General features: G+C 39.7%; 1 protein-coding gene across 2 annotated transcripts in view; it reads right to left on the bottom strand.

Annotated features, from left to right (window-relative positions):
- LHFPL6 (LHFPL tetraspan subfamily member 6) overlaps positions 1-14,918 on the bottom strand; it is a 277,506-nt gene extending 262,588 nt beyond the window's left edge. Inside the window, exons 1-2 of one of the 2 annotated variants that reach the window (XM_020970008.2) lie at positions 14,539-14,918; positions 12,552-13,145 (exon numbers count right to left, since the gene is read on the bottom strand). In XM_020970008.2, coding sequence (XP_020825667.1) covers positions 12,552-12,936 — 385 coding nt within the window. In that variant the 5' untranslated portion in view covers positions 12,937-13,145; positions 14,539-14,918. Of the gene's footprint in view, positions 1-12,551; positions 13,146-13,982; positions 14,325-14,538 lie in introns of those variants that run through there. The other variant, XM_020970009.2, reaches the window with a different exon arrangement.
- Between the last annotated feature and the right edge of the window lie 11,760 nt (positions 14,919-26,678).

Below are 26,678 nucleotides of genomic sequence, written 5' to 3'. Positions count from 1 at the left end.
TGAGCCCCTGTCCTTATCTTGATACCTACCTCATCTTCCATTTCCTCTAAGATTAGGACCTTGACACATTTTTATCAGTTTTCCCAGCAATTGGGGTCTTACCATAAACCACATACTCTGGCTGGGTCTCTGCTTCTTAATCCCAAACCCCTGCCACCTGGACCTCTGACTATTCCCTACTGTCACTCTTCTCCATCCTGGTGGGCTCCTTCCTCTGCTGTCCAACATATTCCCTGCTGACCCACCCTCCTGTCCAGATTCCCTCTAGAAGCTGTGGTTGGAGCCTTCTTTGATTATGTGCCCTATCACAGAAACTCTGTGCAGTCTCTTGGCCCTATGCACACCTCAGTCTGGCCAATCTGCCATCCACCAAGTTCTAGTGTCAACTGATGGAAGTCTTGGAATGTCCAGCTCAGTAACAATGGGACGCCAACGGTGCTTCATGAGCAAGGGAACGACATGATCAGAGTCTTCTAATTAAGAAAATTAATCTGAATACAATGTGTAGGATGTGTTTGTTGCTTTGACAAAGTAGGAAACTAAAGAATAAACCATAAACAGTTGATTTGTCTCATACCCAGGTAGAATCAAGATATCAGATATTAGTTCAGGAAAGTTAAGTTTAAACCACTGACTCATATAACCCATAAAAATCAGATGGCAGGTGGAACTGTGATTTCATCAAGAGAGGGAATACCTAGAAGATGGAAAAATCCTTCCACTGATGCAGGTCAGCAGCATCTGTGAAACTTCTAGCCTTAGAGAATTGCCTAGTACACTGACAAGGTGAGTAATTTGCAGCCATTATATGTCAGTGGTGGGTCTTTGCAGAGATATTCGAGAGAAAATCTCTGCTCATTATACCAAGTTGCCTCTCTAGAAGATGACTTGGTACAATGAGATTCTCTTAGCCAAGACTGTAGAAAACTCTAAATTAGAATTTGCCCAAATACCTAACAAGACCTGATTAATCTTCGTGATATTACAAAAATGAGCTATCTTTACTAGAATATGTACAGTGTCATAATGGAAACAGTGTAGTGAAATTCAGAGGGCAATGGATTTGTAGATAGAGGACCAGGATTCAGTTTTCCCTCTCCCTACCTGGCATGAACGTTGGACAAATCATTGCTTCTCTCTGAGCCTCATTTTCCTCACATACAAAATTAGGAAGTTAGACTAGATGACTTTTATAGTCTCTTTCATCTCTAAATCTATTACCTTTTTGTAATTTATTATTTACCAGTTTTGTTATTCTATCATTTTGCTAATCCAAGGTATAACAATATACCACCCCTAAAAGGAAAACTAAATTCTTGGCTTGGTGATTTCAGAAACCATTCCCTTGAAATCATCTTTTTCCTTAACAAAGGATTATTATAAGGTATCATAACAGAAGAATATTTGCATTGGGACAACTCAACCTTCCCACAATAAAGAAAAGGTCAAATTGTTCCACTGAAACAAAATTGACAGCATGTTTGTTCTTCCCCAGATGCTTTGGCATTCTCCCCAGGTGCCCTGCAACATGCTACAAATGCCTATTCATGTTCTCCCATCATGTGTATTTCTGACCAATAGACTAAATCCTATTACTACATATAAGGGGGAAAGAAATAACAGGCCCTAAATGCCACTACATCATTAAATACATTATTAATAATGAATAAGTATTTGCCTGAAATATTTGCCTTTTACCTTATGAACTTGAAAAAAAAATCCAGAGTTAGGAGACTGGGACCCTATTCATAATACAAAAGTGAGAATCTAATAGATCCTCTTTTTTTTTTTTTGGAGCGAGGATATTGCTAGAACCCCATATTAATCAGTGGGCTCACCATGGTTTAATTACTACCTCTCTCTTAGATGCAGTATCGCTTTTGAGTGAAAGGTAACAGAGCCCGGTAGCATACTAGACTTGGAGTGAAGAAGACCTGAATTCAAAGCCTGCCTCAGACACTTATTAAGAGCAGAAACCTGGGCAAGTCTTTTCACCTCTCTGAGCCTTAGGATCCTTATCTGTTAAATGGGCATAATAATAGCATCTACCTCAAAAAGTTGTTGTGGGGATAAAACAAGGTCATACATGTAAAACACTTTGCAAATCTTAAGGCACTGTAGATAGATGAATAAATAAATAATGCTATCTATCATTGTTGTTATGCAGTCAACAGTCTGTCAACAAGAATTTATTAAGAAAAAAATGAATCAATCAAATATTTATTAAGCTTCCACTGTTCCAGGCACTGTGCTAAGCTCATGGGATACAAAAAGAGGTCAAAGACAGTCCCTGCCTTCAAGGAGCTTACAATCTAACACGGAAGACAACATTCAAATATACACAAAACAAACTGTATAGGATAAATAGAAGATAATTAACAGAGGGAAGGCACTGGAATTAAGAGGGGTTGGGGAAACCTTCCTCTTGAAAGTGGGATTTCAGTTGGTACTTAAATGAAGCTAGAGAAGTCAGTAGTTAGAGCAGAGGAGGGAGAGCATTCCAGGCACAGAGGATGGCCAAAGAAAATACCCAGAGGCAAGAGATGAAATGTTTTGTTCTTGAGACAGCCAGGAGGCTAGTGTCACTGGATCACTACCATGTTTTAGGCTCTCACCAGTTGGAGAACCTTCAGCCTCAAGACTACACGCTAGGTCCTCAACTGCAGCCCTTTCACTTTGAATCCAAATTAGGACCTAGAGGGCCACATGTGGCCTCCAGGCCAGAGGTTCCCCACCCTTTCAATTCTGTGCTAAATGTTGAGGATTCAAAGAAAAGCAAAAAAAATAGTCCCTGCTCTCATATAGCTCACAGTCTAATGGGGAAAGCAATATATAAACAACTACATACAAACAAGAATAAAGCAGGACAAATTGGGAATAATCAACAGAGGAAAAGCACTAGTATTAAGGGGGGTCAGAAAAGGCTACCTATAGAAGATGATATTTTCAAGGGGACTTGAAGGAAGACAAGAAAGGGGATAGAGATGAGAAGGGAGACAATTCCAGGCCATGGAGGGCAGCCAATGAAAATACCTAGAGTCTGGAGATGGAGTACATTACACAAGGAACAGCAATGAAGGAGGGGATATTTTACAGATATCTGAATGGCAAACATCTGTAAAAATAAGAACATCTGCCATTTGCCCAACTGAAGTGAGCTGAGGACCAGTAAATTAATAAGTAAAGCACTTGGTACTCCTTTGAGACCGGCAACATCAAGTGAATAAAAGTACCGGACCGTAGAGTATTCTTCTGCCACTCAGCTAGATTCCAAACGCCTTGTACAGTAAGGCACCAGGCAGAGGTGGAAAGATCTACAGTGATCAAGTATCCAGTCCAACAATGACAGTTTTGTTCCATCTGCACTTTTTAAAATGTATCTTGAGATGTTATAGGGTGACCCTTTCGACCCACCATCAATAGGGCACGTGCTCCAAGTTGTTTTTTTCTAGACTCAGCTATGAATTTTCATTCGTCATTTTACATTTTCTTAGGGTTCCTTTGTGATGCACGGCACAAACTTGCAAGATGGTTGATCAACATTGTGCCGTGGAACAACATGCCTTTTGAAAATGGCCTAAAAAGAGAGATAGCATCATGCAGTGGAAAGGCTCTAAAATCACTGGTTTAATCAAGAAATTGACAAACATTTATCAAGACCCTACTATGTGCAGGGTCCTACAGGTACAAATTCAAAGAATGAAATAATCCCGACTTTCAAATGCTGCTAACTGATGGCAACCCAGGGAAAGACATTAAAAATCAAAAGAATTTCTCCAGATGTTTTTGTTCAGAAAAATCAAAGTGAAATGATCATGGAAAATTGGGGTCATACCAAAATTAGTCTGGAGAATTCAATGGGTAAACCCTCACAAATGTGATGTTAAAAATTTACTTCTGGGATAGTCTGAAATTCAATAAATAATCCCCTATTATGTTTATGTTTTCAAAAGATAGAAGTAATCATATTTTATTACATAATAGGATTTTTTAGGTTTGCAAAGCACTTACGTATATTACCTCATTTGAGCCTCAAAACAACTCAGGAAAGGACATATATCAGGGCTTGTTATTCCCCTTTTTACACATGAGGAAACTGAGGCACATAATGGTTAAGAGTCTTGTTCATGATCACATAGCTAATAGGTCTTTCTGATTCCAAGTCCTGCACTCTCCCTAGGAGGCCATAGACTAAATCTCAAAGTCTAATGTCTCCTTGACTTGAATTTTCTTTTCTCTTGGTTTGGTTTATTTTTGCTTCTCTGAAAGTAAAAACCAGTGGTGTGCAAAAGAGAATGACTATATAAGTATGGATAAGAACTGTGATTTTATAGGTATAGGGAACTCCCAAGTGAAGAAATTCCCTCTTCCAATGCGGGTGATCACTTTGTGAACAAATAATAGATACAGACAGGGTAAGTGACTTGCCCAGGATCTGTCTTCCAGTTTGTGTCAGAGACAGGCCTTGAATGTCTCTGTCTTTCTAGCATTAAGGCCAGTTCTCCATTCACTACGCCAGGACGCCATACTAAATAAATATGGCTGAGAAGAATAAAGGGGTCAAGGCAGGTTCCAAGATGAAATATCATCTTGTTGCTACAGCTTAAAGGAATCATAAGGCAAATGTTGTGCTATCATTTACATGCAAGGGACAAGTAGGCCTTCAATGTGATTGAATGTTATTACTGTAGAAACCACTGTTTGGAAAACCCCATCTGACAATCGCTGTAGCAGCTGTGGGAATTCAGAAAAGGCTTCGTGTAGAAGAGGGCACTTTGAAGGAAGAGGCAGAGATAAAAAGGGAATGCATTCCAAGCGTGGGGACAGACAGGGCAGAGGCCTGGAAACAGGAATTGGACTGTTGTGTCTAAAGAACAGAAAGAAGGTCAGCACAGCTGGATCATAGGGTATGGAGAGGAACCTAGAAAAACAAGACGGGGCCACATCAAAAAGAACTTTAAATGTCAAAGAGAGGAGAGGAGAGTGTAGTTGATTCCAGAGCTATAAAAAATCTCTATAGTTTATTGAGTAGGGTAGTAGCATGGTCAGAGCTACATTTTAGGAAAATAACTTCGGTCATTAATATCCTCAGCTAGGATGCATGTAAAGATTTTTCTCATAACAATTTTAGATGGCAAAGCAGGCACGTGTTGGCAATAGATAGCCTTTATGTAGCACTTTTAAGGTTTACAAAACACTTTATAAATATCTTATTTTATCCTCACACTAACCCTGAGGAGTAAATACTGTTATTATTAGTAAGATCCAAAATTGTATCTATGTCTTTGGTATCTTCCTCTCCTTGTGAATCAATCCCCTAATGCTCCCACAACTGTGTTGCTTCTAGCATGGATCCTCTCTATGTATACTTGGTCTAATTCAACTGTTTTTCATATCTTTGCCCTATTCAGTGCCATCTCTTCCTCTTGTATAAGCACGCCACCAGGACTGAGATGTTAGTCTAAGTATGGTTGCTCTACCCTCTTTGAAGGGGAAAAAAAGATTATTATAAAATTATTGCAGATCTTTTCCATTTTTCTTCTGTTTGGTACCCTCTCATTTTCATCCTCAAACACTCTTCGGTATTATTCCAGTTAGTCAAATCACAGCTCTGCATCATAAACAAAAGTCTGATATATAATAATTCATCTAATGTGATATGTGGAAGTTGGGGGGTAGGCAGGGAATAGTTCTACCATATATAATGCAAATATATTACAGTAAGTTCTAGTGTCTATACTTCAAAATAATGGGATTGGTTGTAAAGATCCATGGAAGAGCATCACAAATAATTAACTTTCAAGGCTAAGGTTTAGAAAACACATTTGGGAAATGCTAGTCTATATGAAGAATATGGTGGGGGTGGCAATGATTGTTTTCAAATGTTATCAAAATATATTATCATATGCTAACACACATATGAAAAATCTGATGCTCTGCTGGATTAAAGTTCACCAAACACCATTCCCATCTTTAAGGAATTTCCAAGTCTCAGAGATAACAAATATACATTAAGGAAGGGGAAAAATATGAATTGAATGCCTACTATGTACTAAGCATTTTCTAAATATTTGATCATTTGATGCTCACAACAACCTTGGGAGGTTGCTATTATTAATCCCCATTTTACATTGTAGGAAACAGAGGAAGAGAGAAGTTAGGTGCCTTGCCCACTGAACCACATAGATAGAAGCATCAGAGACCAGATTTGAACTCATCTTCCTGACTCCAGGGTTTAAAGTGCAAATGTCCTTAGGTTTTTATATAGTCTAAATTTGTCTAAACCAGGTACATTGTCCTTCCTCTACATAGACAATGGCTCCAGCCCACTATTAGTGAGACTCAAGCGTGAGCCATTGTTTTTCCAGCCCCAGTGCTGGGAAGTATGAATCCACCCACAATTTCATACCCGATCCCCACACATTTGTGATACAGCTGTCTAGTATTACAGGTGTAATCTGTGACTGTGGAATAGAGGTTTTCTCTTTGTGAAGTAAACTAGCCAAGGAATTACGGGTTTATGAAACCTGAAAGCAAATTACTGAAGGGAAAATGTGAAGTCTCCTTCCCCAGAAATCTTTAAGACCAGGAGAGATTCTCATCAGTCTGAAGTGATTTAAGTCTAATTCTTTCTAGAGGCAAGAGCATGGGCTAGGGTGCCTCCTTGCCTTAATTATTCCTTTATTCTGAGACAGAAGTGGCTGAAGTGGATTGGCATCACTCTGACCAGCAGGATTCAAGGATGGAAGTGTCAGTGTCTCCCTCAGGCTTCATTCTTGCAACATGGCTCATTCGTTCCAAATGCAAGCTAGATTAAAATCTCATTTCTGGACTCTCCATTTACAGCTTCTTATGACTGGTTTTCTTTTCGCCTTAAAACTAACACTTCAGACCACATGCCGGGAGGTAGATAGTAAATAGGAGTGTAAGAACTAGAACAAAATGTCAGGTCAAGAGAAATCAATTAGAATTTATTGTGTTTGCCATGTGTCAGGTACTGTGCTAAGCACTGGGACTGTGCAAAGAACATACAAAAACAGTCCCTGCCCTCAAGGAGCTCACAATCTGAAGGAAAGAGACACAATGCAAGCAGCTATTAACACACATATTGGTCTGATTCCCCAGAAAAGTGTAACTAGTACAACAACCGTGGCAGAGGTGGGCTCAGGGCTGGCTCGGCCAGTATCCTATATTGGGGTTAGGATGCCAGTTCTAAAATAAGTGAAGCATTCAAATGAGAAAGAAGTTTGTGTGCTCAATGCACCACATATGCCTTCATTTTCACTGAATCTTGGTCCTTTCTTTAAGCTCTGAAATCAAGCAATCAACAGTCAACTCTTCTGAATGGAAATTATCGCAGTAAATAGCTATACTACTGCTAACTCAGCCTGCAGATTATCCATCGAATGCCTATACTACAACCATGTAGAGTAGGCAATTTTCTACACAGTATGATTTGAGATGCATTGGAAAATCTCTGCCCACTGCTGAGTTACTAGCATGCTTAACGCCTCTAACTCCCACCATTTACAATAATTCAGCTGAACACATATTTGTGAAGTATCTGTCATCTCAGATCACAGATTTTTCTAGCTGGAAGATCCACAGAGTTAATCTAAGGCAAACCCAGTCATTTTGCAGAGGTCAAAATTAAGACTCAAGAAATTTTAGTGATTTGACCAAAGTCACACAAATGATAGAGTCAAAATCTGACCCCAGGTCTTCAACTGATGTGTCTATAAGACACTATGCTAGTCCTTAAATTAAAGCATTATTTCCAAATGGCTACTGATACAATTCACGTGGATTTCTCAGAGGAGACTACATGTGATAGTTTTTTTTTAATGCTTATTTTTGTTCTGGACCTGTGTTTTCATTGGTATGGTGAATTCCCAAAGTAGGGGCTCCTCATCTATTCATGGAGAATCATAACTCCCTTGTAATTTAGTTTTAGAGAGGTGGCTAGGGTATGGGGAATTAAATAACTTGCTTGGAGTATGGAGGGATTAAGTGACCAGCTAATGTTAATAATAATAATGATAATAGCACTTATTTGATTTAATATATATAGTGCTTAAAGATTTATAAAGCATTTTGCATATGTTATCTTTCTGGTCTCCACAATACCTCTTTAAGGTAAGGTGAAAGGGGTTAAGTGACTTGGCCAAGGTCACACAGCTAAAAAGTGGCTGAGGTGGGATTTGAATACAAATCTTCCTGGAGGCAGAACTTGAACTCAGAACTTCCAGAATCAAAGCCAGCCTTCTAGCCACTATACTACACTGTCTAAATTAATACCCTGATACTGATTCATCATGTTAGTTACTGTTTATTTAATAAAGAACAGAAGTTTAATGAAGTAATAGCCTAGACTACTAAATTTTGATCATGGGACAGAAAGTAGACTTAAAATGGTAGGGAGAGTTGAATGTGGAAGAGATGCCAACACGGACGCCTACAACGCATCATGAAGGTAGTGGGCACTTGAAACAAGAGGGCATGAAAGATAAACAGATTTTAGGATGTTGCTTTGGACCACCCTTGACTACAGTTTGAGCAGATGTTCTCACTGGGTTCTGGGTAACCTCAAAAACCAAACAATGTATCATCTAGCCCAGAAATTGTCTTCTGCTTAACTGGTTATCACTTAACCAATCCAGACATAATGTGATTCATGTATAAGGGACTAAATCATAATATTGTGTTAACAAGAAACACAACTAGGTGATATATATGGTAGATTTGCTTGCTTCTCACCACTGTACCATGATCCTCTTCAGGTGAGACCCTAAATTTAAATCCGGACCTCTCCACTCACTAGATGCCAAAATTTCAACAAGACACACCAGTCACTTTAACCTCTTTGCAAAGTACTTTCATCAGTGTTTCTGTTCTCAGTTCCTCAAAACAGTATTTTCATTTGGCACCTTTACTGTATAAAACTAAGAGGAAGCTAAATGGAAGAATGAAGGTTTTATTCCACACAAATGAAGCAATACAATGTGTATCATCAAGAAACTTCTTAATGCAAATTTAAGTGAAGCACTTTCTGCATGCAGCAATATTTGAAACTGCACAATTGTATGCTCCATATCAAACCAAAGGGAAAAAAATGGAATTAAATCTGACTTTCTCACAGCAGCACTACTGAATTGCATACATGTCAGCTTTTTCACGAAAAATGAGTCTTCTAAACACTGATCTTGTTGCCTTTTAAAATCTTTCATTCTGGGGCTCATAATACTCAGTGCAGAGGGTAGAGAGCACTGGGCCTGGAGTCAGGAAGACTTGAATTCAAATTTAGCCACAGATATTTACTAGCTGTGTAACCTTGGGCTAGGCTTATCTCATTTGCCTCAATTTTCTTATCTGTAAAATGGGGAGAATAATAGTGCCTACTTCCCAGGGTGGTCCAGAGGATCAAATGGAATAATAATTGTAAAGCATTTAGCACAGTGCCTGGCATCTAGTAAGCACTTTGTAAATGTTGACTATTGTACTCAGCTTCCATAGAGGTATTTTAAAAAAAGTTTTCTGTGGCAGGAAAAAAGTAGTTAAGGCTCACATGCCAGCGACCACAGGAAAAATTTCTGCTGTAACAGGTGGCAAATTTCAGTGCATTTACTCTGGCTCCAAAAATTCTATTCTAACCTTTAATCTTCCAAAGCAGGACAATTATGATTTTAGGCTGAAGTTTTGTCCTTTATCTTATTCTCACTTCTGTAGAGGTTTGACTGCTTGACATTACACCATCTGGGCCAAGTCTCTACACAGCAGGCAGAGTTGTTAAGCAGAAATGGTTCTGTCTTGTGAAATTCACTTGCTTCCTGCTGTCTAAGTAAATCTTGGGTTTACCTAACTCTAGGTAAACACAACCCTTCTGGGCAAGCCAGTTTAATAAGAAAATCTGCTTTCAGCATTGCACTCCCTGAGTAGACTGCATCCCAAAAGCTTTAGATCCCAGGTTTTAATAATGTTAGTTTAGCATGGGGCACAGTCTTCATAAACCTCTCATTCAGGTCCTTCTCTCCCCCATCCCTTTACTCTTCCATCTGTCTTCCATATTCATGAAATGAAATCACTCACATTAGTCCTAAATAAGAAGACTCAATAATTAGGAAACAATAGGCTGAAGACTTTTTAAATAGACTTTTTGCTTGGTCTCTCATTTTAGGAGAATATTGTGATGATCATTCTATAAAGAACAGCTTTATCATTTTTATTATATTTCAGATTTTTTTTTAAAGTAGAAAGGCTGAAATTACTGTTATCAATGACAACCCTAGGTCTACTTACTTGTGCCCTCAAGAGGACAGAATCAGAATACGCTCATACATTCTTAGGATTGGATTCAGAACCATCATAAGAGCCATAATATAGATTGCATTTTCAGTGGTAGATCTATTACAGGAAAATCAACTCTTTAGGGCAAATTTTTCCTTCAGCTAAATGTCAGTCACTCTAAGCAGAATCTGAGTCAAACAAAAAGTAATCACAAAAAGAAAAATATAGCATTAAAAAAAGATTTGCAATATATTTCTATCTTGTGTTTTCTGTAAATGGCAATGTTTGTCTTGTCATGTTTTAGAACTATGTGAATTTAAAAATGTGAGCATTTCATGGGTTAGATTCACCCACTACTGTCTTTCATAGCTGTATACATTTAAAGGTAATCAATGAAAACTGATTTTTCTTTGTAAGCAATTTCCTGTACTGCCAGGAAGAGTAACAGTCTCTGCACTAATGAAGGAGAAACAGAAAGCAATACTTACTGTAAAAAAGAAAAGTAAAAACTACTTAGTCATGATTCTTTACCCAGGTAAACTGCCAAAATCAATCCAAGTTTATCAGTGGAGAAAAATAATGTGTTCCCAATTATTCCTGTTCTCTAAAAATGTGGCATTCATAAACAAGCTTTAAGAATCAATACTTTTATCTCTCCTCTCTGAAACAACTTTGTTCACCATGTTCCAGTTACAAAAGAGCTCACTCTTTGTTCAAATGTTAAGTTGAATCTTGAGAAGATGAAAAAACAACAGTTTACCATTTGCTCATGCTCCCCTCATCACCCAGCAGAGGAAAATCAGAAACTAGCATAAAAACCAGGAGAGTGGAAAATGCCACATTAAAAACTTTCATCTGTTTCATAATACACTTGTTTTTCTGTGGGGTACTGTTCCTTGCAGGCAATGAAGAACTCCACCCTTTCTCACAACACTACTGGGAAGTTCCATACCAAATAACCTGATTGGCTAATCTGGGGATGAAAAGAGGACTCAAGGGATAAGCATTCTTGGCTTGCCTTTTCTGGATCCTCTCAGTAACTCACACCAGAACTAAAGAATTCACTTTTCCTTCATGACAAAGTTGCAAACACACTTTGAAGGATTTTCCATTTTCTCTGGTTTTCTGTTGTATCTATGAATGCCATATTTCCAGAGTGGACTCCAAATCTGAAAGACTCAGCTTGAAGAATAGAGGTGAAAAACTCAGTGGAAAGATATATAATGTACAGTTAAGACCATATGATCAGAGGAAGCAAACCAAAACTAGCTGAAGAAAGCTTTTTCTGGTCTTTATCAATAAAAATGTCTAGTCTGGTAGAACTCAAACATCATTTCCGTGAATATTCTCCTTTGTCTATGGCAAGGTCTCCAAGAATGGGTAAAATCTTAAAGCTATAATCAACCCTTTAACTAACATCAATTCTTTCCAGTGGTCAGACTTGTAGCTATGACAATGTCATTAAGGCCGTATGATTAAACTGCTTCCATTAGCATAGTGAGTTAGAGAGCTGACCTTGAAGTCTGGAAAACCTGAGTCCCATTCTCATTCTAAAGCATAACACTGTCTGTGTGACTCCAGGAAAGAGATTTAACCTCTCAGTGCTTCCAGCCAGTTCACTGAGTGTAAGTTTCAAAACAAGAAAAAAAGAAAAAAGAAAAAAAAGTGCCGATCTGTATTGTAGAAGTACTTCACCAAGATCTCTCTATAAGTAATGAAGTCACAAGTCCCCTTCCCAAAATACACCATTTATTTGGTGATACAGTGTAAGACCAAGTTTTTTTAAGTTTTTCCCCAAATTTCATCACCAACACAAAATATCGTAGTGTAATGCAAACAGCACAGACCTCAAAAACCCTTTTCATTTCCATATGAAATCTTCATCACCAAAAATTTCATTATGAAATCTCATTGTAAAACCATGGCAAGATGATGACTGGGAATGTAAATTCTACCTTCCCTGCTCTGTCTCCAATCTAATCCAGTACTATCACCCCATACATGTGAATTTGACAGGCCAGTGATGCATCATGCCTCAATGGATATGTGAAACATAAGTGCTCCTGTAGAGTAATGTAGAGTAATTCCAATGAATTCCTTTAATTCTGTCCTTCCATCAGAGGCACAACATTATGTAGTCTATCTAACTGTTAAGTGGTGTCTGAACAAGAATGATAGGGACCCTATTGGAAAAGCACCAACACAAATTAAAATAGAGATTATAGGAATCAACCTGAAAATTATACAAAAAGAAAGTGGTCACTTACCCCCTAGGAATTGAATTCCTCCTGCCACCCTGCCCACTGTTCTTGAGATGAGCTCAGATACACAGCAACCCATAAGAGCAGTCAGTGCCACCAGGAGAAGAAGACCACAGCCCAGCCCGGTCACTACGGTACAGATCCTCCATTCTGCACTGGGGATACCTTGAAATGAGGCATAGCGCCCACATTCCTCCACCATCACCATCGTCTGGCGATTCTCATCATGCACTGGGTATGAGCACCTCCGGAAAGTGCCAAAAGACACTGGCTTCCCCATTTGCGATCCCAAAAGCCAATAAGGCATGAAGAATCCTACACAGGAAGCAGCAGCACAGAGAAAGGAGAGCAGCGCCCAGATCACACCTGTGCAGGTTAGACTAGATGCCATGATGTCATCCAAAAACACTAAATGTGGCAATGAAGACCCACAAAGGACCAAAACTAAGTTGTTCCTGAGAATGAAGGAGAGTATTGATATGTCAAAGGAAGACTCACAGGAAGCCTTAATCCTTTAGCTTTGGAAAATTTCTTGAAGGAGGCAATCTTGAATCTTAGTGGCCATCAACTTCTTTTCTTCTGTAGTAAGGATAATAGTCCCTAGTGAAACAACAGTAGAGGAAATAAAGTTAAATGTATTGAGAAATGTGATCATACCAACTCAGCTGACCCAGTTTGAAATTCTAGAAAGTCCCAACATTTCATAAGTAATTTTCATTATAACCTCAGTTAAGTGTGCCTGGCTCCGTCCTCCCACAGTCTCGGCCAAATAATTACTGACAGCTACTTACTTAAAGGAATACATGCCATCTATTTGCCAAGTTGGTGAATTCACTTCATGTACTTGCAATAAAATTAATACAGAAAATTCACTAGCAGTAAACTTATCATAAGGTATTAAAATAAAATGAGCCGCACTATAGATTGTTTACTTTCTTAGTTCATAGCCTCCAAAATTTTTCTGGTTCCAACATGGCTTTGCCAAGCTTTTACTCTCCAAATTCATTCTAAGAGTAGGTACAGACTTTATCTGAGTACCCTTAGAGGTGTATTATCTCACTGTCTGTGTACAGTAGACCCAAAGCTCGGCTCCCTCCCCTTCACACACCCACACACACACAAAGTGGAGCATCTGGTCATTCCTTTAGCCTTAGCAATGACTTTCCTCCAGTGAAAATGAAAGCATGTGTATGTGTGTGGATAATCTCAATGAAACCTACTTGCCCTACCCAATTCAGTGTCAACTTTCAACCAGAAAAAATAAAGCAAGCTCTCTATTCCTTTCACGGAGGACCACAGCCAGAATCTGAATGTCCTCCTCTGTCCCTCATCTTCCGCCTCTCTAGGTTCCTGACTCCCCAAAACTTTCCACAAAAGAGTGAGATTAGGAAAGAAATCCCGTCTAGCCCAGCCGTTCTCGTTCCATTGCTTAAGTACCAGTCAAGCTTTTGGCTGCCCCGGAGGCTGCCTTAGGCTGGGCTCTCTCTCCCCAACGCAGCCCTGGATGTCATAGGAAAGAGTATCTCTGGCTCCTTTCCCGACTCCTATCAGCGGCAGGTCACTTCTGGAGTTAGTCCGCGTGAGCTGTGCTGGTCACAGCCGAGGTAAGGGAAGAAGGAACCAGCAGAATCAAACGGCCCTTCATCTACAGCTGGAGATTAGGAACCATCCTCACGCCCCCACGACCGGGGACACCCCAGCTTAAAGACGCACAAAGCCTCCTTCTTTCCTAGGAGTTGGAGAATCTTCTCTCGCTCTTCCCAACCCCCTGCCCCGCCCTGCCCTGCGGAGGGAGGCTGGGAGTGGGGAAGGCAGGATGGGAAGTAGCACCTCCCGGGGGCAGACACCGAAATTAGACCCTGCCAGGAGGGAGGACAACGGGACAGCAAAGCTGCCTGACTCCCTGAACCCTGGAGCAGAAGAGCTCCTCCCCATCCCCGCATCCCCATCCCCGTCCCGGTCCGCCCGCCGGACCTCGGCGTGCTGCACTTACATGGTTTGTAAGACGGCTGGCTTCTTTCCTTCCCGGTCCTGGACGCACATGCAACTTGCTGCCTTTCCCGAGCAGTAACATCCACGAAAAAGACGCCCTAGCCTTCTCTTCTGCCTCCCCGCCAAAGACTGGGAGGCTGACTTTAGAAAGCTAGGATCCTGTGGGAGGCAAGGGCGCGCCGGGTGGACAGGTTTTCTAGAGGGGAAGGAGCAGAGATATTGCAAACTCTTCTGCTTCTTCTGCTGCTGCTGCTGCTGCCGCCGCCGCCGCCGCCGCTGCTGCTACGCTGAGCTCCAGCTAAGGAGGGATGTGGACGCGCCGGGGCGGCCGGGATCACAAGCAGATGAACAGATCTCCCTTTGGCAGGCAAGGCACGCACAGCCAGCCTCCTCCCCTCTCCTCCCCAGCCCTCCCTTCACTCTTCTCCCCTCCCCTTTGCACCCGGTGGGACCCCGCCGCAGACAGAGCGCGAACTGAGGCTGGCGGATGAGGACATTCCTGGAGAGCTGGGAGTACTGGGGTGGGGGGCAGGGGGGCGGTGCCGGAGGCAGGGAGCGGGCTTTCAAACCCTCTCCCAAATGGGAGCTCTTCTCACTTAGAGATTAACGAGTCTAGTAGTCTTTCCCGTACCCCCCATCCCCCACATAGCGTCTTTACTAAGTGGTGGTGGGACGTGGGGGAAGAGGTGGAAGCCAGAAGACTAGGACGGACCAAAAGACGAAGCAAAAACTGGAAAGTTGGTTGCTTTCTTGTGGCCATCCTAGGTGTTAAATGAAGACACAGCCTCATCGCCTCTTCTTTACCTATGTCTGGTATCCTTGCCTCCCCTTAAGGGATGCTCCCAAAAGGCAGCGCCTGAAAGTTCCAGGCAAAGGTTGGAATCTCTTGTCTTTAGTAGGCGAATTGCCTGCTGACAGGGAGCCTTAGAACCCTGCTACTTTGGAGGGGCTCTAAGAGCTGGGTGTGTATTTCAGAATGGAAGAGGAGAGTAGGGGCTTTGTTTGCGGGTGGTCAGGGACAGCAGCAGCCGCCTCTGGCAGACAGCTATGGAAAAGGTTAAGGGAAGGAACTAGTGGCACATAATTTCCCCTCCCGGGAGAGTCCGGCCACTTGGGAACATTTCCACAGGCATGGCTTACGTGTGATGGCACGAAATTATAGCAAATCTATTCTTTTCATGCCTGTAGCCCTTGAAATCTTCCAGACATTAGCCCTAACCCTTTTGGAAACTGAGTTAAATTTTAAAGGAGTAATTAACTATAGTTTGTGAATTCTCAACTGAAGGCTTTAAAAATCTTCTATGAACAGAAGAACCTTCTCTGACCTGCCTATTAGGTTGTCAAAAACCATGAAGGAGCAAGTATATATTAAAGATACAAATACAGATAATATCTCAAATATATAATTGCACGTCTTCTTTAAAAGTGGAATATTCTAATTACCAGTTACCCTCAGATCGTGGCCATTGAGTTTCTCATCAACAGAAGTTGTGAGTTTTTTTGGTTTGTTTGTTTTTTTGCTTTGTTTCATTTTCTCAAAAGGCTTTGAAATGGTTATTTCAAAAGTTTGCTAGAAAAAAACCTTTCAAAACCTATTAAGTTCCATGGTAGCACACGTAGCCTTTTCCCTGAGGTTCATTTTTTTCTCACCTTAAATATTAATAATAAATAATAAGACTATAAGTGTAAACATAATATATTTGAAATACAGGGAAATGTGAGTGTACATTGTAACTGTATTGACAGTAAACAACAGGGCCTCTGATTTAGTCTAGCTAGAACATAACCCCATATAATGGTGAGCCTGTGTCCTGGTCACTCTTGGGAAATGTGACTCAGCGCTCAAGAGCCTGAATCTTTGGAATGACACAGGAAACCCTGGGTAGTTCTTCCTGTCCCCTAAGGCTAGGGAGGCTTTATCAGAGAGGACTAGCCACAGAACCTGGGAGTGACTAATTCAGTAGACCTTAAAGATAAGTAATCTGCTATCTGGCTCCCTCTTTCTTCCTGTTAGACCAACCTACTAGGACTCTTTTGAACCATTTCTGGAGAGGTGGTGCCCTCTTCCCATCTAGCAAAATGGGAAACTGATTTGCTTACACTTAGAAGTCCAGCAATTTGCTGTCCTAGATGAGCCTGAGAATGTATCCCAAAGCCCTAGTTGCCTTTTCTGATTTGTATTTCTTTCCTGAGCATAAGTGACTGAGCAGAGATGGACATTTCTAGCTTTGGAGGCCACCTTGTGAAGTGGAGAGGTTGGGAGCTCCTGTGTCCTCTACTATGGCTAGCTGTATTTCAGAGATTGGTCTCCCTCTGCAACAACTGTTGTCCTTGGAGAACATGACCATTGTCCAGAAGGATGATCCCAACCTCTAGTCTGGCTTGTGAGAAAATACAATCTTAGAGGGAAGTATTTGAACAGTGAAAGTGAAATGTCAATTCAGCAGCCTTGAAAAATGCATTATGTTTTTTTATATTTAAGGTTCAACCTTGGAGAAAAGTACAATGGTTATGTTGCTGGTGATATTGTTTAAGTCTTTGTCAGTGTATGTTTTTGAGTCTCATGTTAAATATTGCTTTTAAGTGAAGGAAAGAAAAGGCTGCCCTATATCTGATTTATATATACATATAATACATATATATATATATATATATATATATATATATATATTATATATATGTGTGTGTGTGTGTGTGTATATATATCTCTTTTCTTCCATTTTGGGGAGACTCTAAACATGAATCAATCCAAAGCTTCAGATGATTCTCCATGAGTCTCTAGGGGGAGGGAATAAAGAGCCAGAGAGCGAAGGAAAAGAGAGTGTGATTCTTCCCTCTAAAGTTACAGGTCTAGTTCAATCTAGTTCCCAAAAGACTGAATCCAATCTCACTGGAAAGAAAGGTGAGTACCCCAGGACTGGTTGCCCTGGAGGTGTTGTTGTTCATTCTTCATTTTTGAAGAGAATCAGTTACATCACTGGGTAATGACCTGACTTAATGCTTGAATTGTAGGAAATCATCAGCCTCACTCTCTTCCAGAGTCATTGAAGTCCAGTGGTGAGACAAAAAAAATCAAGATGACTGGTGCTGGCCCAGAATTTAGTGGATGACCTTGGTATCTTAGATGTCTGATCAAGCTCTCAGTGCTCCACAGTGCCTACTTCAGCCATCCTCATGACAGTTAAAACAAACTTATACTCATGCATCCCATTTTGCAGGGGGATGTCTTCATGTGCTTGGGGGAGACATCCTCCTAACCCACCAACAGGTTGAGTCCTGTCGATTATCTTCAAGCTGGCTTACCTCATATGCCAGGGTATGGTCACTGCACATGCTACATGTTCCTTCTATACATGTCCTTAGGATAGTTCTGCTTGGTTGATTGCTTTACAAAACTTTCTGTGGACTCATTTTCCTTTCTATTGGAAATAGGACTAATCTGTCAGCATTTTTCTCATCATGACAGAGGAGCTACGCATTTGGACTTTAATAGCTCAATGCCTGATGAACATGAGGAAATGGAAATGCTGGACCATACTCAGTAAACACAGAATGAATCTATGCTGGAGGCAAGACCATCTTGAAAGCATTTCGGTATTGATTTTCAAGAGATCCAAAGAGAGAAAGATAGACAAATAAGGGAGAAAAAAAGAGTAGGATTGTCATTCCCTCCTTAAAAAAGATGATCAAAAGGACATCAAAAACTAAAAGATCCTCCAGATAGCACTTACTTGAGAATGGCATTGTCATCAGTTCCAGATTGCCTTTAATCCCAGTATACTATAAGGTCTTCTAAATCACATGCATGAAAACTCAAAATAGATTACAACCCATCCATTCCCGTCATTACAGACTGGGCCTACTCAGGTAATTTAGGTCTCTAATTGGAATAGAATGAGGCATTCATTATTTATCAGTTAACAGAAAGAGGTTTATTTAGCCATAGTAGAGGAAACACATTCAGGGCAGAAAAGGAATGTTCATCCAGGATAAAACATTGAATCAGTTGATTACAATTTTCACTGTTACTCATGCTTGTGATCTGTGGTGGCAAACTGGAAGGAGGAACTCCAGTCCCTTATGCCTCAACATTTTGTACCCAGGTAGCCGAAAATCACCTGAGCCTTAGTCCCCCCAAGCCAATTAAATCTCAGTGACAGTTTCAATACCTTCAAGGAAAAATTACCTTACTTTACATAAGGAGTGGGAAGGGGGATTCTGGGATTTTATCCATCCTGTATGACTTTTGTCTATATGTTCCCTTATATTCATCACAAAGGATCCATACAAAATTTGGGGAGCCTTTCTATCTAGTTCTATTGACATTGTGAGTATGTCACTGGTGTGCTCAGGCTATCCATCAGTTATCCTTTGCTCTTGACAACATGTCAACCCATTTTCTTTTTCAATTATACCTTTCTCTGACAACATTCTTAACACTGACCTTTCACAATTTCTTTTGTCTAATGTGTAGCAGACTACTTATGTCCACCATATACCTATTACCCATCATCAACTTCAGTTCTTATGATTCACAGCCTTATGACATCATGAGAAGAATATTGATATGAAAAGATGGTTCTTTATTTCAGGGAGAAGCATGAAGTTTTTCAAATGACTTTCCATTTTTCCAAAGGCAATCTAGCTCACTTTCCTCCTGTTTAATTCTAGGGCCAACTCATGGTCCATTTGTAGTGTCTGTCTAAGATATACATAATGATGCATGAACTCTATTGATTGCCCGTCCAATTTTATGTCATTGTCTGGACAAGAGGAATTCTTTATTCACTTGATTTTTCCCATATGGATAGCTAGGCCAAATTATTTTCATTAGTTGCAGATCTCATTTAGAAGGTTCTGCAACATTTCAGGGCTTTATGGAATCAGCAAAATCTCATGTGCAAATCTAGATACCTCATCATCTATAGGTAATCAAAGTGAAATAAACAATAAGAAAAATTAGCTCAATCTTATAGAATCACAAATATTCACAGAAAGAACAATTAAAGTCCTTGGACTATCTAGTTTAATTTCCCAATTTTACAGATGAGAAACTGGACCCTACAAAGATTAAGTGAATTCTTCAAGGTCACACAGCCAGTTGGTGACAGATAATAGAATTGGAAGTAGGTTTTGTGATTTTTAATCTGGTGTTCTTTAAATTATATCATGCTGCCAGATACTGTCATACTTTGCAAAGGTGTATATTAATCTTAGTTTCCTTCTAGAGTTCTGCATCTACACTTTAATCGTTAGTATGAACAAGAACATTTTGAACTTCCTTTAGTGTATCTTCAAAAAGTGTACATTCAGTAATTTACATATCCTAGTAAGTTCTGCTACTGCATATCCCTACTCTGGCTCTCTAGCAAAAAGCAATGCCTTTCCCAATTTACCAAAGGTGTGTCTTTGTTCTAGCGTAGAGAAGAATGATTTTGGCTGTCGCAGTTTGGCATTTCCCTCTTGGGAGTTTGAGCAACAGCTTAAATGGCAGATGTTGATATGGGAGGTCCTACTTCAAAAAAAACTCCTCAAAATACTGTCACCCTTTTCAGTGTAGAGGTAGAATAATGAGGATATAGCCCTTCTGCTTCATTCTGATCTGTTTAATGCTGTGCAGGCCTTGTCTTAGTCATCATTAGCCACTAGAGCAAGGAAGCCCCACAGGCACCATCAACAGGCACACGAGAATATATGGGGATAATATTTCTTGGAGGCAGATTCCAAATACCAGTATTCTGTATTCTGTTGAAAACTATGGGATAGATGAACTCAAATTCCTCTATGGCTCAATTTCTGTCAAATTCCAGTTCAGTCTCTTCATTATTCTTAGTCATCCAGTCTCACTGCCTTAAATTCAAGCAGCAAGGCCATACTACTTCCTACTGAATCTTCATTCCTACACTGTTTAGATCTATTCCTCCCCAAGCCCATTCCAGATGGTTCAGGCAACTCTAAGTACACTCTCCCTGAGTCTTTTGGAACCTTCTCTCTCTCTGCAACAAACTCTTATATTCCTGAACTTTCAAAAAATTTTTCCTTCTATATTCTCATTTTAACTTAAACCTGGCATTCCCCTGAGGATACTGTATCCCTCTTGGTTCTCTCCAGTGTAAGATACTTCATCATCATCATCATCATCATCACTAGCCAAGGAACTATGGATCAAATTGCCAACATTTGCTGGATTGTGGATAAAGCAAGAGAGTTACAGAAAAACATCTACTTCTGTTTCATTGACTACATTTAGAGCTTTGGACTGTGTGGACCACAACAAAATGGCAAGTCCTCAAAGAGATGGGAATACCAGATCGTCTTACTTGTCTCCTGAGGAATCTGTATGTGGGCCAAGAAGCAAGTTAGAACTCCCCATGGAACAACTAACTGATTGGCTTAAGACTGGAAAAGGACAAGGCTGTATATTATCACCTTATTTATTTAACTTATATGTACAGTACATCATGTGAAATGCCCGGCTGGACAAATCAAAGGCTGGAATTCAGGGTGCTGGGAGAAATCTCAACAATCTGAGATATGTAAATGATACCACTCCGATGGCAGAAAGTATAGAAGAACTAAGAAGTCTTTTGATAAGAGTGAAAGAGCAAAGTGTAGAAACTGAGCTTGAAGCTTAACATCAAATTAACTAAGCTCTTAGCAACTGATCCCATCATTTTCTGGCAAATAGAGGGAGAAGGAATGGAAGCAGCGTCAGATTTCACATTCATGGGCTCAAAGATCACTGCAGATGGCAACAGTAGCCACGAAATTAAAAGACTCTTGCTCCTTGGAAGGAAAGCTATGGCAAATCTGGACAGCATACTAAAAAGCAGAGATATCACCTTGCCAACAAAGGTCTGTATAGTCAAAGCTATGGTTTTCCAGCAGCAATGTATGGCTGTCAGAGTTGGTCTATAAGGAAAGCTGAGCATTGCAGAATCAATGATTTCAAATTGTGGTGCTGGAGAAGATTTTTGAGAATTCCTTGGACAGCAAGGGGATCAAATAAATCCATATTTAAATTAATTCAGACTATGCATTGGAAGATCACGTACTGAAGCTAAAGCTTAAATACTTTGGCCATATAATGAGAAAGCAAGACTTACTGGAAAGGACACTAATATTGGGAAAGACTGAAGGCAAAAGAAGGAAATTGCAGAGGATGAGATGGATAGATAGTGATATGGAAGGCACAAACATGAGCTTGGACAGACTTTGGGAGATACTGGAGGATAGAAGGGCCTGGTGTGCTATTGTCCATGAGATCACAAAAGAGTTGGACATGACTGAACAACTGAATAATAAAAGCATTCAGGTTCACACTGTGCTGTATATGAAATCTTATCCTCCTATTCTCTGACTCACAGGACTGGAGCATAGACAAAGAGCTAGCATATGTGTTGAGAGACTGTGGTGGTTTGATCATTAGGTTATTAAACACCTGATATAGGCCTTATTGTATAGGAAATGCTTACTACATTTTTTAATGTCTTTTTTTTTTGGTTTTACAGTCTCTGCAATTTTAGTGGTGGATGGAAGTCTAAATGAATAGTCTCCTTTAACCACTTCAGATTTCAGATCAGAAACTGTTATACTATTTACAGTCTTAGAGAGTTGAATAGGGCACTCAGAACTTAGGTGTCTTGACCAGGGATCATTCAGACTACATGGACCAGACGTAGGAGTTCAGCTTAGGTCTTCCTAACTCCGAGGCTATTTCTCTATTCACTACATCACACTGTTTCTCTGGAGGCATTCAATAAATGTTTGTTAAGTTGAATTAAATGGAGGGAGCTTGGAAAGAGTGAGAAAGTATATTGATTGCTTGGAATACTGGATAGTAGTACAGAAAACAGTGATTGAAGGGACATGGAGCAAATTAGACTATGTTGAAAGGTTGATGGAGTGATGGTATGGCAGAGTCCTGAGTGAGTCACTGAATTCGTCAGCAAGTACAGAGCTAGAACCTCAGTTGTACATTGGGATCTTTGAGGGAAAGGTAGATGTTATGGATAAGTTAGTGACCTGGATCACAATATTCTCCCCTAATCATTGTAAATACCAACAGAGAAGTGTGTCATGAAAGGCAGCAAACCATATTTTGGTTTCTATAATAGATCTGAATAATACATCTTTTGAACTTCTTCTAGTTCTCCTTTGTAAAGAGATTATCTGGAGAAATAGGGTAACCCAAGGTATAGGGCATATCTGATAATCAGTCAACAAATGTTTTAGTGTCTTCTATGTGCCAGACACTGTGCTAAGCACTGAGGATACAAAGACAGACCAAAGACATTTCCAGTTCTCAAGGAAATCACAGTTTAAGGGAGGAAAAGGGAAAGAGAATAAGCATTTATTAAGCACTTGCTATATGCTACATGCTTTATAAGTATTATTTCATCTAATCCTCACAACAACCCTGGGAGTTAATTGCTATTTTTATCCCCATTTTACAATGAGGAAACGGAGGCAAATGAGGTTAAGTGACTTGCCTGGGTTCACACAGCCAGTAAGTTAGTCATTTTTGAACTCGGGTCTTCTTGATTCCAGGCCCAGTGTTCTATCTATTAAGCCACCTAGCAGTCTGATGCTAGCATTAGACAGCATGCAAATAACAAGGTACAGATCTGACCTATCAAGGACAAATTGGATTTGGGCTCAGAGTAAAGGTACTAAGATTAAGGAGAACTAAAAGACCTCTTAAGGAAAGTGGGACTTTAGCTGAAATATAAAAGAAGACAGGGAATCCAGGAGGTAAAGATAAGGAGGACGCACATTTCAGGCATGGGGGACAGCCATTCATTGAAAATACTGGTAGTCAGGAGATGGAGTGTTATACACAAGGAACAGCCAGGCGGCTGATGTCACTGGATCACAGAGTATGTGGAGAGGAACAAGATGGAAGAAGAGTGGAAAGGTAGGATAGAGCCGGATTATGAAGGATTTTAAAAGTCAGAAGATTTCGCATTTGATTCTGGAGGAAATAGGGAAGCACTGGCATTTATTGAGTGGGAATGGGGATGACATTGTCAGACTGGCCCATAGGAAGATCTCTTTGACAGCTGAATGGAGGATGTACTGGAGTAAGGGAGAGACAAGGCAGGGAGCCTAGCCAGCTGGCTATTACAGTATTATAGTACAGAACACTCCAGCTCTGCCATAGGTGCCTGGGCTTCTGATTGGTGATTATTCATCATAACTAACCTGATGAAGATTCATCTTGCTGCAACTCTACAGCTATCTTTCCGTCATACACCCACCTTCCGCCTCTACCTCTGAGGATAGTAATCAGATCAACATTACCATTCCTAGAAAGGGCCTAACTCCACTCACCAACTCACTGAGATTTCACTGACCAAAAACCAAAATGAAACAAAACAAAAAACCCTCCCTGACCATCACTCCACAGTATGTGTTGTCTTCCTTTGTTAGAATGTAGGTTCCTGGAGGACAAAAGTGGTCTTGCTTTTCATATGGACATCCTAGAACTTTTCCTTTCATAGATTCTCTCTAATGGAAGTGGAAAGAAAGTTTAGTTTACTCTATTTTATTATATTACCAATTTTACATAGAGAAAAGCAGTCATAACAAGTGACTTCTGAGATCTGATCTTTGATCCTGTACTCTTTTATATGAAACCTGTTCATCTAATGTGCATACATATGTTTTTAGAAACACAATTCAATGGTTTCATGCCTGTTCATATTTACAATCTCAACATCATATTAAAGTAAGCTTACTTATTAAGATTTATATTTGATCCAAAACCCCCTTTTCCATGTAGATGCTTGTCTAGTCATTTACAATTTCTAAATGTAATAATTTTAAGAGTATAAACATCAGGGATTCTTGTGCATATTGTAGGTTACCAACTCTTAGGAATTTTGTGTGGGTTATTCATTTCAAGTTTGCAAATGACTCCAGAAATGTAAAGTGCTGTATAATTTCTACTTATTGTTATTTCATGAATGAAACTAGCACAGAGAGAATTGTAAACCAATAAGCTTATTCATAAAAAGAAGAAAAAAGTATTAACAGAACTGAATGACCTCTGAATCAAAAGTAGACTTCAACAGCATAGCAACAGAATACAAAATATCCCTAGCACTCCTTACTCATAAATTACTGGTCTAAGGCCCAGTGTATATTTACCTAGTTTGAAAACAATATAATTGTTTGATAATAAATTGCTGTCATCTTTATGTTTCTTTTAACTTTTTTTTTGTTTTCTATGAAGACCAAAAGCCATCTCGGCTTTTTGATGATGCCATTACATTTTTCTTCCAAATTGTGCAATAAACTGCTGAATTTAGAAAGCATGGGCAAGCATAATGAGAATGTACACTTACACTGTGAAATGTAAACACACTTTGCAATTTACAACGTGCTTCTCTCACTACAGTACTGTGAGTGAGGGGCATAATTCTGCCTGTGAGATGATGGGCACGTCACTAGCTCTCCCTGGTCCTCAGTTTACTCATTTGTAGATAAAAGAGGGGTTGGATTAGATGCCACAGAGGTTTCTTCCAGTTTTAGATTTGTATGAACCTGTGCTCCCATTAGACAGATAGCAAAACTGAGCCACTAATAGTAATCTAACAAGTCTTGTCCACAGGAGAGCTACTGAAGGAATTCATCAGGTACTGTTTCTAAAATACTTTTCAACCCTTGGGAGCGAAAAGGGGGTGGGAAGCTTTTAACAAGATTATATATATTAGCAATAGAAAAATGATTTGTTAAGAAAAATCTAAAGCTAACTATACTATAGGTCCAAGTTGAATGACATGATATTATGAAGTATACGATGATTATCATGTTTTATGAGTTTAAACCATAATGCTTATTGCCTCATTTTCATTGTATTGCATTATGTATTAAATTCATGCTTAGCATAATGCCTGGCACATAATAGTAGGTGCTTTTATTACTGCAGTTATTAAAGCATTTATTAATGCTTGTTGGCTTAACTTGTTGACTGGTATAATTTCAAAACTAAATGTATTTGGGGGCAGCTAGGTGGTGCAGTGGATACAGCACTGGCCCTGAAATCAGGAGGACCTCAGTTCAAATCCGGCCTCAGACTAAACACTTGACACTTACTCGCTGTGTAACCCTGGGCAAATCACTTAACCCCAATAGCCTTTAAAAAAAAAAAACTAAATGTATTTGAACTCCATATGTAGTTTAAAAAAAAAATCTATGTCAGAGACTGCTAGCCACACTGCATGTTCCAGCATGGAGGGACTCTGATCTCATAAGCAAAGAAAAAGAAAGCATGTCTAGCAGAGAATAAAGAAACTTTAAACAGAAAGCTAAAATCAACTGAAAACGATCCCTGATATATTGTGATTGATTGATTGATTTTATAGCCAGAAGGAAAAGAATGTTTTCATTGGTCACTAATGAAATGATGGGAAACAGAAGAAAGATGACAGAAGAAAAGAATGTTACCTAGAGATCCAAAACTGAAGCTCTGAGATTACACAAACCAGGTTCAATTTTAAGGGCTACTCAGTAAATAATTCTTTGTTGTGGTTGCTCTCCACACCCCCTTGGGTTTGGCCTGGGAATATCAGAATTTGACTTGGATGTAATATTCTACAAGAGAGATATCAAACATGAGGCTTGCAGGCTGCATACAGCCCACATATCTGAGTACTGCCCAAACCAAACTAAAATGTAATTCACAAATATTGAGCAAAAGAAACAAAAATGCAATAAAACAGAGAAAATACGAGTATTTAAGTTTTTTTTGGTCAATATGTATCCCTTGGGATACTTATGTTTGGTTTAGTGACATCTATTAATAATTTGTCTGACACCATAAAAGGAAAAGGGCACTTAGTTCCCATGTAAAGCCCAGCTAGGTTTTGGAATCAGAGGGTCTGGCTGCAAATCTCCGAGTTAGCATTTGCTTTTTTTGTGACTTTGAGCAAGTTATTTAACTTTTCTTGGCCTTTGTTTTCTCATTTGTAAAATAAATGACTTGGGCTATTTTAACACTAAGACCCCTTCCAGCTCCAGAGCTGTGATCATAAATCTTGATTGTCACTCATTCTCTAACAAGGCATCAAATGTAGGATGGGCTTTATTTGATCCAATCAAAAATGCAAAAGTCCATAAACAGACAATCTAACTCTT

The sequence above is a fragment of the Phascolarctos cinereus genome, unplaced genomic scaffold (assembly GCF_003287225.1).
Source record: "Phascolarctos cinereus isolate Bilbo 61053 unplaced genomic scaffold, phaCin_HiC Scaffold_726;HRSCAF=1367, whole genome shotgun sequence".
In the NCBI taxonomy this organism is placed as follows: domain Eukaryota; kingdom Metazoa; phylum Chordata; class Mammalia; order Diprotodontia; family Phascolarctidae; genus Phascolarctos; species Phascolarctos cinereus.
This window is presented reverse-complemented; position numbering and strand designations above follow the sequence as displayed.